This window comes from Ursus americanus, chromosome 22 (assembly GCF_024610735.1).
Source record: "Ursus americanus isolate L20-20 chromosome 22, mUrsAme1.1.p, whole genome shotgun sequence".
NCBI classification, from domain to species: Eukaryota; Metazoa; Chordata; class Mammalia; order Carnivora; family Ursidae; genus Ursus; species Ursus americanus.
The window spans coordinates 9,989,847-10,001,959 of NC_142148.1; the positions used below are offsets into that span (position 1 = coordinate 9,989,847).

The 12,113-nt window shown below is 52.3% G+C and overlaps 1 protein-coding gene across 2 annotated transcripts in view; it reads left to right on the forward strand.

The window, feature by feature from the left end:
* The first annotated feature begins 465 nt into the window (after positions 1-465).
* ATP9A (ATPase phospholipid transporting 9A) overlaps positions 466-12,113 on the forward strand; it is a 126,536-nt gene continuing 114,888 nt past the window's right edge. For both annotated transcript variants that reach the window (XM_045808454.2, XM_045808456.2), the window contains exon 1: positions 466-767. In XM_045808454.2, coding sequence (XP_045664410.2) covers positions 481-767 — 287 coding nt within the window. In that variant the 5' untranslated portion in view covers positions 466-480. The remainder of the gene's footprint in view (positions 768-12,113) is intronic.

The window sequence follows — 12,113 nt, forward strand, 5'->3', positions numbered from 1 at the left end:
GGCCTAAGATTCAGAATGGGTAGATGAGGGGGACCGAGAGGCGGGTGAGTGTGGTAGGGTGTACAGGTGTTTGATCGTGGACGTCAGGGGGTGAGGCGGCAGGGTGTGCATGTGCTTGTGAATGGGGACGATGATGGGGAAGAAGCGGGTGAGAATGAGTGCGTGTCTGCAGGGCTCGTGTGTGCCGGTGCATGTTGGTGGCAGCGTTACCACGCGAGGAAACGCCCGCGGTGGGACCGGGGAGCGCGGCTGGGCGTGTGCGTGTGCGGATGAGCGGCGGCTGGCGGTGGGCGGGCGGCCGGCGGGCGCGCGCGCGCACGGCGGGGCGTGGGCGGGGGGCGCGTGGCCGGGTGGGCGCGCGTGGGGGGGGCGCGCGGCGCGGGCGGGGGGCGGGGACACTGCGGCGGCGCCGACACAGCCGGCCGCCCCCCGTGGCAGGCGCTGCGCGGGGCGAGCGGGCGCAGCGCGGAGCTCGGGCCCATGGTGCGCCCGTGTCCGTCGGTCGGGCCGCGCGGGCGGCTCCGCGCGTGGCCCGGCGCTCGCGAGCTCGCCCCCTCGCTGCGGGCCCGGCCCGCCCGCTGCCGCCGCCTCCTCCCCCGGGGCGGCGCGGCGCCGGCGGGCGGCGGCGCGGAGGCCGGACCGGGCGGCGGCCCAGGCGGCGCGGGGGGCGCGGCGGCCAAGGCGGGCGGCGCGGGCGACATGACGGACAACATCCCGCTGCAGCCGGTGCGCCAGAAGAAGCGGATGGACAGCAGGCCCCGCGCCGGGTGAGCGGGGCCCGGGGACGCCGGCCGCCTTTGTCCGCGCGGGCCGGGTCCAGCGCTGGGGCGGCCTGGCCTGGCTTGACATGTTGGCCGCGCCGCAGCCGGCGCCATGAGCCGGCGGCCAGCGGGGGAGGCGGGCGGGTCATCCTAGCTGCAGCTCCGGCCCGGCCCCGTGGGCGATCCTGTCCCTTTTGGGCCCGAGCGCGCGGCTTCCTTGCACTCCTGCCCACCTTCCTTTAGAAACCCCGAGAAGCCGGACCCGCCCTAGCGCTGTTTACCCGCGCGCAGAGTTAGGACCAGCCATAGCTTTTCACCCTTTTATTGTTTCCTGATTACTCCCTGTCGTTGTGATTACGATCTGATCCACATGAAACCGTGCTCTGCGCCTGCAACAGCCCTCGGGAGCCCGGATATGCTGAGCTTACTGGTGGGGGGAGGTTCGGCCGCCTCCGCACGCAGACCCGCCGCGGGGTCCCCTATCAGCGCCTCCGGGTCCCTGCCCCAGGACGCCGCCTTCTCTTCCCGGCCTTGGGTGGATCTGAAACCAGCAGCCGCAGGAGGCTGGGCGGGGCTCCTCTTGGTCGACTGGAGAACCTCCCGCTCCCCACAATTTGAGGGAAGGAGCCCCCTGGCAGGGGTGGGGGTTGCCACCTGCTGTGCCTTTCCCGCATTGGCAGACCCCAGGGCAGCCTAGGCGTGGGTTTCTCTCTCCTGGAGAGAGAGAGAGAGGGCGGGTAGGTATTTTGCGCCCTGCCGTCCTCCCGTTCGGAGGTTGGCAGTGACCTGTTGAGATTGTGAGGGACTGTGGCATCGTCTGCGACAGATTTACCTGGGGGTGAGGGTTGATGGGGCTGGTTAAAATAAATGCACATTCCTGGCCCCTGCCAGGCCCGCCGATCAGAGTTCGTGGGGGTGGGGGTGGGACCTGGAAATGTGCTTTTTCCCAGGCTGCCCAGGTGAGGTTGACGTGCCCTGACGACTGAGACCCGCAGCTGGGCGGGGCTGCGGCCTTGGACCGGCCCTTTCCCTTAACATCCTGTGCTCTCAGGCCATTTCCTTGTGGCCGCGGCTTAATGTGGCGTCAGTTGCTTGGTGCAGGAGATGCGGAGGGTGAACCCTTAGGGTTGCTTGCTTCCATCAGGTGTCCGTGGAATTAAAACAAAAAAAAAAAGTGATGCTAGCTGCCATTTTGTGGGGTCTTTGTCCCCGTCTTCCTTGAATGTTCCGGAGGCCCGGGTTTATGTAAAACAGAGGAGGAAACGAGCTCAGGTTAAGGACTTCAGGGGAGATGCTGCAGAATGGTGATGAACTCAGGGTCGTTCGGCCCTAAGACAGACAGCCCTCCATCCCTTCTTTCACCGTTCTCGCGTATTTTGATCCTGACTACTCAAGGCTAAACAATAATTAACTTGAGCTCGGTGCCCGGATAGTGTCTGCGTGTAATATACACCCTGGGTAAATACTTTAATGAATTTGTGTGATCAGTGGATTCAAGTCTTCTAGTTACCAATTTGTGTTTAAAACAATTATGAGACGCCTACTCTGTGCAGGGGCCGTGCCAGGTGACTGGGATGCAAAGGTTAATTAAACAAGCCCTGCCCGGAGCGCCTGGGTGGCTCAGTGGGTTGGGCATCTGCCTTCCGCTTGGGTCATGATCTCTGGGTCTTGGGATCGGGGAGTCTGCTTCTCTCTCTCTCTCTCTCTCTCAGTCTCTCACCCACCCCCTCCCTCTCTGCCCCTCCCCACCACTCATTCTCTCTCTCTCAAATAAATAAATCTTTAAAAACAAACCCAAGCCCTGTCCAACTCACACAGGCCTTCTGACGCTGGTTGTGTATTGCGATCACCTGGGGATCTTAACAACTACCATCCCTGCCCCCGTGTTAAACCTTTGAAATAATCTGGGGTGGGACCTGGGTGTCTTATTTTTTTTTAAAGCTCCCCAGATGGTTTTACCGTGCTGTGGTCGTTGAGAACTCCTGATTCAGTGCATGACAGAGAAATGAGGGTAATTATTTAAAAGTGGTAATTACCATGATAGAGATATGTATTGTCAAAATGGGGGCGCAGAGGGAGTGGTGCTGACAGTTAAATATGTTTGGTATTGGAATGGAGGAACATACCCCATTTTTAGAATTTGCTAATTGGAACTAATTTATTTGCTAAACAGTGACAGTGATTGAGATTCAGATCCTGTATCAGGACAGCCAGGCTTTTATGTGTCTTTTCTTGCATTTAATTTGCTTTTTTAGGAGGAGTAGCCCACATCAAGGTGGGAATCTTGGGGTCTGGAAAGACTTTTGTAAGCAGAGTGATGGAGAGGCTCCTTGAAATATGGGTGGGGGAGTTGAAGAAGAAACTAATATAGATGTTCTTGGACTTTCAAAGCGGTTACATGCTCATAAACCTATTTTAAGTTGAAAATAGCTTCAGTGTGTTTACTCCACTTAACCTACTGAACATCGTAGCTCAGCCTGGTCCACCTTAAACATGCTCAGAACAGTTAAGTTAGCCTACTGTTGGGAAAATCGTGTAACATAAAGACTATTTGATAATAAAGTGTGGAATATCTCATGTAACGTATTGAATGCTGTACTGAAAGTGAAAGAATGCTTGTGTGGGAATGAGGTGGTTGTCAGTGTATCAGTATTGACCCTTGTGATTGCTGCCCAGCATCATGGCGGGGATCGCATCACTGGGGAAAGATTACAATTCGAAATACAGTTTATGTCAAATGCATATTGATTTTGCACCATTGTAAAGTTGAAAAATCCGAAGTCGAACTGTCATAAGTCAGGGACTATCTGTCTGTGATTGGTCAGGCTCTCTCTGCTGGGTACTTGACATAAATAGCCCTGTTTTGTTTTGTTTTTTAAGATTTTATTTATTTGAGAGAGAGAGAGAGGATGAGAGAGAGAGAGAGACCAGGACCTTGGACCTCAATCCCAGGACCCCGGGAACAGGACCTGAGCCAAAGGGGGACGCTTAACCAACTGAGCCACCCAGGTGCCCCAATAGCCCTGTTTTTGTTTTTTGTTTTTTTTTAAAGATTTTATTTATTTATTTGACAGAGATAGAGACAGCCAGCGAGAGGGGGAACACAAACAGGGGGAGTGGGAGAGGAAGAAGCAGGCTCATAGCAGAGGAGCCTGATGTGGGGCTCGATCCCATTACGCCAGGATCACGCCCTGAGCCGAAGGCAGACGCTTAACCGCTGTGCCACCCAGGCGCCCCACCAATAGCCCTGTTTTAATCCTCGTAATGATTATGTGAGTTTTGGGGAGTTAGTTTCCTCATTTTATAGACAAGGAAATTTAAGATTCAGTGATGTGAAATAATTTGTTTGAGGTCACAGAGATAGCCGGTATGAGGGGGTGGATTTGAACCCAGTCGACTCATTTCACCTAAATGGCTCTAAGCTATAGGATGGTTGGGGGTTTTGTGGTTAAACCAAAAACGTAGGTGCAGTGAGTCCCAGGAGACAGTGTAATCAACGCTGGGGTCACTCAGCATATGTTGCCAGGACATGGAGTTTATTTGCTGAAGGAATCCTGTGGCTCCGATGCTCTTTTCTCTCTCGAGAAAGTTACCACATCCTGATGCTGGGAAACCTTTCGCAGCGGTTCAGTGAGGAAACACGGCTTGTGCACGGCTTTGACTGAAACCATTCTCTGGCTTTCCGTGCTTTGCCGCTCGCTGAATGGAATTCCCTTTTTGGTGAAACACCAGACGCTGGTTGATAGGAGTGTGGGTTCTGGAGTTGAGCATGGTTCAAGCCCAGGCTCCGTCACTGACAAGCCATTTGACTTTGGGAAAATTATTGTACCTCTCTGGGTCTCAGTTTTTCCATCTGTAAAGTGGGATGAATAAGAATTCTGGATACCTCAGGGGGTTGTTTCAGAGACTTAATCCAAGTAGAGTTTAGAACAGTGAGTACTCGATACAACTTCGTATTTGCCGGAGCTAATGGTGATAAATAAGACAGGCTTTTGCATGAGGTTTGCTACTGGGGGCTCTCCGGAATGCTCCTTTGAGAGGAAGGGGCCTTTGATGATGGGACATTAAAAAATATTATGGATTTCATTACTCTGTTCTTTTTTTTGCGGGGGGGGGGGGAGCACAAGCAGGGGGAGTGGGCGAGGAAGAAGCAGGCTCCTAGCAGAGGAGCCTGATGTGGGGCTCGATCCCAGAACGCCGGGATCACGCCCTGAGCCGAAGGCAGACGCCTAAGACTGCGCCACCCAGGTGCCCCAATTCATGACTCTGTTCTGATCGAATCTGGGAAAATGATTAATTGCATTGAATGATTCCAACCAGGTATGTTGAGGCTCTGGTGTGATATTACAGGCTGAACTAAGACTTTGCCTTTGGGTTTTATGGCTGGATTGGATGAGGATGCTTTGATTTTTGATGTATTTGGACTAGGAAGTTCTGGATATGAACTGGGTTTAGAAAGAGCTGATTAAGTTCATATTCTACTGAATTTTTTTTTTTTTTTTTTTTTTAAAGATTTTATTTATTTATGTGACAGAGAGAGACAGCCAACGAGAGAGGGAACACAGCAGGGGGAGTGGGAGAGGAAGAAGCAGGCTCATAGCGGAAGAGCCTGATGTGGGACTCGATCCCGGATCGCCAGGATCACGCCCTGAGCCGAAGGCAGACGCTTTAACGACTGCGCTACCCAGGCGCCCCATATTCTACTGAATTTTTAAAACAAATTTATTGAGGCATAATTTACGTCACATAAAATATATAGTAAATGTACATTTCATTGATTTCTTTAAAAAAAATTTTATTTATTAGAATGTGAGCATGAGCAGGGAGGGGCAGAGGGAGAGGGAGAAGCAGACTCCTCCCTGGGCAAGGAGCTCAACATGGGGCTAGATCCCAGGACCCTGAGATCAAGGCAGATGCTTAACGGACCCACAATTCGTTGATTTGTTTTTTTTTAAAGTAAAGTTACAGGGGTGCCTGGCTGGCTCAGTGGGAAGAGCGTGAGACTTTTGATCTCTGGGTCGTGAGTTGGAGCCCCACGTTGGGTGCAGAGATTAGTTAAAAATAATAGAAGTAAAGTTAGCGTTTGTGCAGCGATCACCACAGTCTAGTTTTCAAACACGCCCATCACCCCACACAGCTCCCTCATGCCCGTTTGCACTTAGTCCTGCTGATCTGCTTTCTATTTCCATAGGTTTGCATTTTTTGGAAATTTCATGTAAATGGAATCATGCAGTATGTTGTCTTTGTGTCTGGTTTCTTTCAGCACAGGGGTTTGAAAGTGCCTTTTTATGGCTTAATAGGATTCCATTGTATGGATAGATCACATTTTTTTTTAACCAAGATGGACATATGGGTTATTTCTGGTTTTTGCCCATTATAAATAATATCGTAAAGAACATTCAAGTCTCTGTGTGGACATGTGCCTTCATTTCTCCTGTCTGCCCTGAGTTTTAGAGACGCAGCTTGTCATCGTTTCCTGTATCCTCCACGACGGTATGGTTCTGCCTCCTCTTTCACCATTAAGTGTTGTGGTTGCTTAAGATTTGGTCCTGGACCTCCTTCCCCTTGGAAGTATGGGTGCAGTTCACCCATACGCATGGCTTTAGTGACCACCTTAGCAGAGAACCACGTCTTCTGTCCTCCCCCTGACTCCTGCCCTCAGTCTGCTCGAGAGCAAACTCACGGGCTGGCTCCCACCGCAAGCCTGGTCTTCCTTCCTCCTTCCTCCGGTGTTCCCAAGCCCCGAGAGTGGGTGCCGTCTCTTCAGTGACGCAGTCTGGAAACCCAGGCATCATCCCGGATGCTGCCTCGCCCTCGGCTTCCCTTGCTCACCCTTTACTAAACCTCCCACGTGTGCCCCCTGCCAAATTGCCTGGAATCTGTGCACCTGACCCTCACGGCCACCATCACCGTCATCACTCACCTCCCTGCCTCCGTGGTATTGATCGGCCAGTGAGGTCTCCACCCTGCGGCCAGAGCAGGTGTGGCCAGATGTTCTGCTCGTGAAAATGTTTTGCCCGAAGCCCTCTTGTGGCTTTCCATTTCTGTGAGGTCCCATGCTGTCCACCATGGTGGTCCTGAGCCTCATGTGGCTATTTACATTCAGAGTTAAAATAATTAGAATTAAAGTTAGAAATTTAGCGCCTCGGTGGCGTGAGCCACTTTTTAGTTCCCAGTACCCACATGTGGGCCGTGCCTGCATGTTGGATGATGGAGGTACATGCTTTTCCACCATCACAGAAGATTCTGTTGTGGCCCCTCCCTCCTTCCATCGTCATCTTCACACACCGAATAGTATAGCCTGGGCCCTTTCTCCTCCAGCCACACTGTGCTCAGTATCTTCTCCTGGGCTCTCTCTTGACACAGGACCTTTGCACATCCTGTTCTCCGCCTGGAATGTCCTCTCCCCTCTTCACCTAGTCAAAGCTCAGTCTTCCGTTAAGCCTTACCGAGGTCTCACGTCCTCGGGGGAGCCTTCCCTGATGTTCCTGACTAGAGATCAGGTTGCACTGGGAGCCTCTCAGAGCACCTGCTCCTTTTCTGTCTCACACAGTGGGAGTGTGACGTGCTCGTGTGATCATTCAGCTGGGAACAGCGGGGCCCCAGTTGGTGACAGCTTAATCACCATCACGCAGAGGCTGGCACAGAGTAGGTGCCCAGTAAGTCCTTTTTGAGAGGAGAAATGCCTGCAGCCGATCTCCAGTGTCTGATCCCCTGGGAATGGGGAGGGGATAACCTTTTCTAGATGGTCCAGGCAGAAGTCTGTTGGACCTTCTCAGATTGCTGCTTACTCATTCTTCTGATGTGACTCTGTGGCTCAGAGATCTTCCCTGGTTGATGGCATCAAGTCTTAACCACATGATTTGAATGTGGGGGTGGGGGGGATTTGGGGTGTGAGCACCAGAAGGGAGCCTCAGGCACAGAGAAGGCATCCCCTCTGCCTTTGTCTCTTTTCCTCACTGAGGGACAGCAGCTTGTGAGCTGAGTTAGTTTCCATCTTTAAATACAAGACACATATTCTCATGAAGAGTTTTTTCAGTGGATGATTTATGTGAAAAACACTATATGCTATTGACGCAAGAAGTCAAGCATTTAAGGGAAAAGAGTAAAAAAAAAATCTGGATTGTTGCAGAGGTGGTGCGATGGGCAGAATATCGGCCCGCGGGGCCTGTGGGCAGGTGACCTTCCGTGGCAAGAGGGGCTTTGCCGATGTGATTAATGATTTCGAGATGGGTTAGCCAGGTGGGCCCAGTGTCCTCACAAGCGTCCTTGAAAGAGCGGGGAGTGAATCTGAGAGACATGGCAGGACGCTCACTGCTGGCTTGAAGATGGAGACGGGAGCACACAGGGGGGCGTCTCGAAACGGGAAACCTCGAGCAAACAGCCTCCAGAGGGAACCCGGCCCTGCTGACATCCTGACTGGGGGCCCACGAGACCTGCTACGGACTGCCGGCCTCCAGAACTGTAAGATAATGAATTCATGCTGATTGGCCACAGCAGCAAGCGGTGGCCGGTGCAAGGTGGGTGTACCCCCGAAGCCCGGGAACAGGTGCCTGCCCTGGCTTCACTCCCAGGGAGGCTGGGGGTGGGGGCACCTGCCTGCCGGCCTTGGCCAGAGGCGTCTCAAGGCTCATGCTTACCTTTTGCTTGAGGGTGCAGAATTAATTAATTTTAAAGATTTTATTGAGAGCGAGAAGGAGAGCACAAGCCGGGGGAAGGACAGGCAGAGGGAGAGGCAGACTCTCCGTTGAGCAGGGAGCCCGATGCGGGACCCCATCGCAGGACCCTGGGATTGTGACCTGAGCTGAAGGCAGACGCCGAGCCGTCTGTGTCACCCAGGCGTCCCAGAGGGTGCAGAATTTAAATCGACGTGTTGCAGGACCCACTCCCTGACCGCTGAGGGGGAGAACCAGTGCTTACTCGAGATCTGCGGTGTCTTGGCTCTGAACTGAGGTTCTCTTGCCCTTCCCGCATGGTGCCCCTTTGAGGTTGGTATTTTTTATGCTTGTTCTACTGATAAAGGAAACTGAGGCTCAGAAAGGTTAAGCAGTTAATCCTGGCCGAGCACGTGTGGCAGAAACTAATGCGAACTCAGGTGAGCCTGTCTCCCAGTTAGAACTTGGGAGCGTTCTTCGGGGCAGGTGTCCAGCCAGCTCTGCTCTTTCCCTCAGTTGAGTTCTTTTCCCCCCCCAGGAACAATGAATGATTTTTCCCCCCCTGCCCGGCTGCAGGGTAGAGAATTTGGGAGCGGCAGCTCTTTAAGCTATAGCACGTTTTCCAACCGCTGCGAGAACCAAGGTGAGAATTTTGTAGGCTGCAGTTTCAATGACCCAGGCCAGACTGACCGCGGGCTTTGTGGATTTGTGAGTTAAAGAGTTTGGATTCCAGGGTCACACGGACTTAGGTGAATGGACCAGTTTGGCGTTTTTCTGCTTGTATCAACCCGGGGGACTGTCTTCTCCCCTCTGAGCCGCAGCTTCCTCTCGTGCAACACGGGGACATGGGAAGAGTGCCTGGCTCGCCGGGCTTCGTGCGTGCAGGGAGCGCTAGGAGCACTGGCAAGCACTGGAAATTGTTCTTCTCCCAGCCTGGAGGCTGGGTTTCTAGCACTGGATGACATCTTGTCCTCTTTCTAGGTCTTTGGAGAGGGCCTAGGTGAGTACGAACTCTAGCTGGAGAATGCCCGCAGAGGACTTGATGCCAGGAGAAGCCATCTCAGACCTCACATGACCGAGTCTAGTGACAGGGCTGTGGCAGGCTCCGTGTGCGTTCGCAGCAGTGCTCGGCACCGCGCCAGGACCCGGGTCCCTCAGTAACGTGGGTTTCACTGTTTACGTGAAAGAAGAAAGATAATGCCGGCGCGGGGAGTTCTTCTCATACATTCCTTTATTCCACTGAAAGGTCTGAAGCTGTCCTTTCTAATTTGTGGGGTTAAAATGCCCTTTTCTCTTTTGACACAACGGAGGTAGCGTTAGACACGGTTTGGTTGATTCTCGTTATTCACAGTGGTTATGTTCCGGAAGGTCCCTGCCAGCCCTGAATTAGCGAATACTGAACCATTGCCCCCAAAGGGAGATACAGGGTTACTTCTCTGCAAGCCTCTGGTCCTGTTTTACCTTGTTTTAAAGGTATGTTTTGGTTTAAAGACTCTGTATTTAATGTATGTTGTTGATTCATTAACATTGAACCCAGGACCAACAGCCCTGCAACTCATAAGCTTCCTGTTCTCAGGACACGGGACAGCATGTCAGCACTATGGTTGGGGGCTATTTTAAACAGGGATGTCACTGACAAAAAGCTCCGAAGTGCAAAAAGTGTGGCCCTATTTAGGTCTATTTGGACTGTGGAAAGGACACATGTGTACTGTATGGAGCTGGGACCGGAAGTGTTGCCTTGTCCCCCCTCACCTGGGGAAGTCTCGTACATGTCTGTGAGTGACCACCACAGTGCTGTGAATATTGATTTTGAGGTTGTAAGTTTTACGCAGTAGATGAATTTGCAAATACAGAAACCGCGAATAATGAGGATCGAATGTATATAGGGGTGTGTGTGTGTGTGTGTGTCTGCGCGTGCGTGCAGTGTCCTCTTGACACGGTGGAGGTGGTATTAGGTACACTGTGTATAGGGTGTGTTTGGGGGCAGGATGGAGGAGGGGGTCGTGCTGCTCAGTGACATCCATAGACCCCAGGCCTTCCCCTCTCTTCCCCTCCCTGTGGTGGAGTGGGGAGTTGTGTAAACAGCCCTTTGCCCCTCTGGACGGGAACAGTCGGGACAAGCCTTGGCAGCGGCCCACTGGAAAGTGCCCGCGGCGTCCGCTGCCAGCCCGCTCAGCTGCACTCATGCCATCCATTTCCTGTTACAGAGTCCCTGCGCAGAACCCGGCCCGGCGCCCCCCCAGGCAGTGACACCAGGGGATGTGGAATTACAGACACAGGCAGGGGTGCCGAAGGGTAGAGGTGGATACAGGAACCATGCTTTCGGGCGCTTCCCGGAGAAAGACCAGGGACTGGAGGCCCTGCAAGCCGGTCCCAAAGAAGGAGTGTGGCCATTTGACCTTGACCTAAGGCACCCATGCCACGAGCTGGAAGAGGCAAGGCACCGACCAGTCCATCTTTGGACTTTTAGTGGCTACTTCTCAGAATAGCACTTTCTTTTAGTACTGTTCCCAAATGGAAACGATGAAAGTCATGAATTAGCTCTGGTGGTATTTGTGGCCACTTTTGGGAATGGATGTGGGGTGCCTCCAGCTTTACTTACGACACTGAGTGGACTTTAGTTTAATTTCCAAAGAAAAAGACGACTTGTAATGTTCTTATTGATGACTTTTACCGAAAGAGCTATAACAGTGCTGAATTCTTTTTTTTTTTTTCCCCTAAGATTTTATTTATTTAGTTGTCAGAGAGTGAGCGAGTGAGCACAAGCAGGGGGAGCGGCAGCCAGAGGGAGAAGCAGGCTCCCTGTGGAGCAAGGAGCCCCGTGTGGGGCTCGATCCCAGGACCCTGGGATCATGACCTGAGCCGAAGGCAGAGACTGAACCAACTGAGCCACCCAGGCGTCGCCCCCCCCCCCCCGCAACCTTTTTTTTTTTTTTAATTTAAAGATTTATTTATTTATTTTAGAGAGACTGACAGTACAAGCAGGAGGGGCAGAGGGAGAGAGAATCTCAAGTGGAGTCTGTGCCAAGGGTGGAGCCTGACATGGGGCTTGATCCCAGGACCCTGAGGTTATGACCTGAGCCAAAACCAAGAGCTGGGGGCTCAACTGAGCGCACCGGCTGGGCGCCCGCAGCAGTGCTGAATTCTTAAGCTAGTATCTGTTTTCTCTCATTTGTGTGACTTGGAAGGATTGACGGAGAAACATCGCCAAAGATCACTTTGGGTGGCTCGTGGCCAGTGAAAGGCTAACAATTATTTTTTCGGTTCTTTCTGTTTGTGCCAAGAGATACTTGCTTTCTTTTTGTAGTATCGATAGGGAGTTTCCTTTTAGAATACACTTACACGAGAAACAGAAGTGACTTAAAGAACACTGTGAACTCAAAGATCGTGAGGTTTGTAGATGCGCCCCCAGACGTGTCTGATATTTAGGGAGCTGCCGCCTGTGCTAAAATGTTGCTTTTAGTCTAAAAATACTATAATATTGCTATAAGGGGGAGGACATGGGGTAATCTGATTTTGCTAATAGATTAAAACATTTTTTTGTTTTGCCAAGTTATCCACGAAAAGCTTTTTTTTTTAAAAAAAAAACGTGATTTTTAAACAATGGTTTGTTTACCAGGTCGATTGGGGATCTTACTGTTGCTTTTATCATTGTATAAACAGTCTGGGGGGATTATGGGAGAGGCTGTTGGAAGGG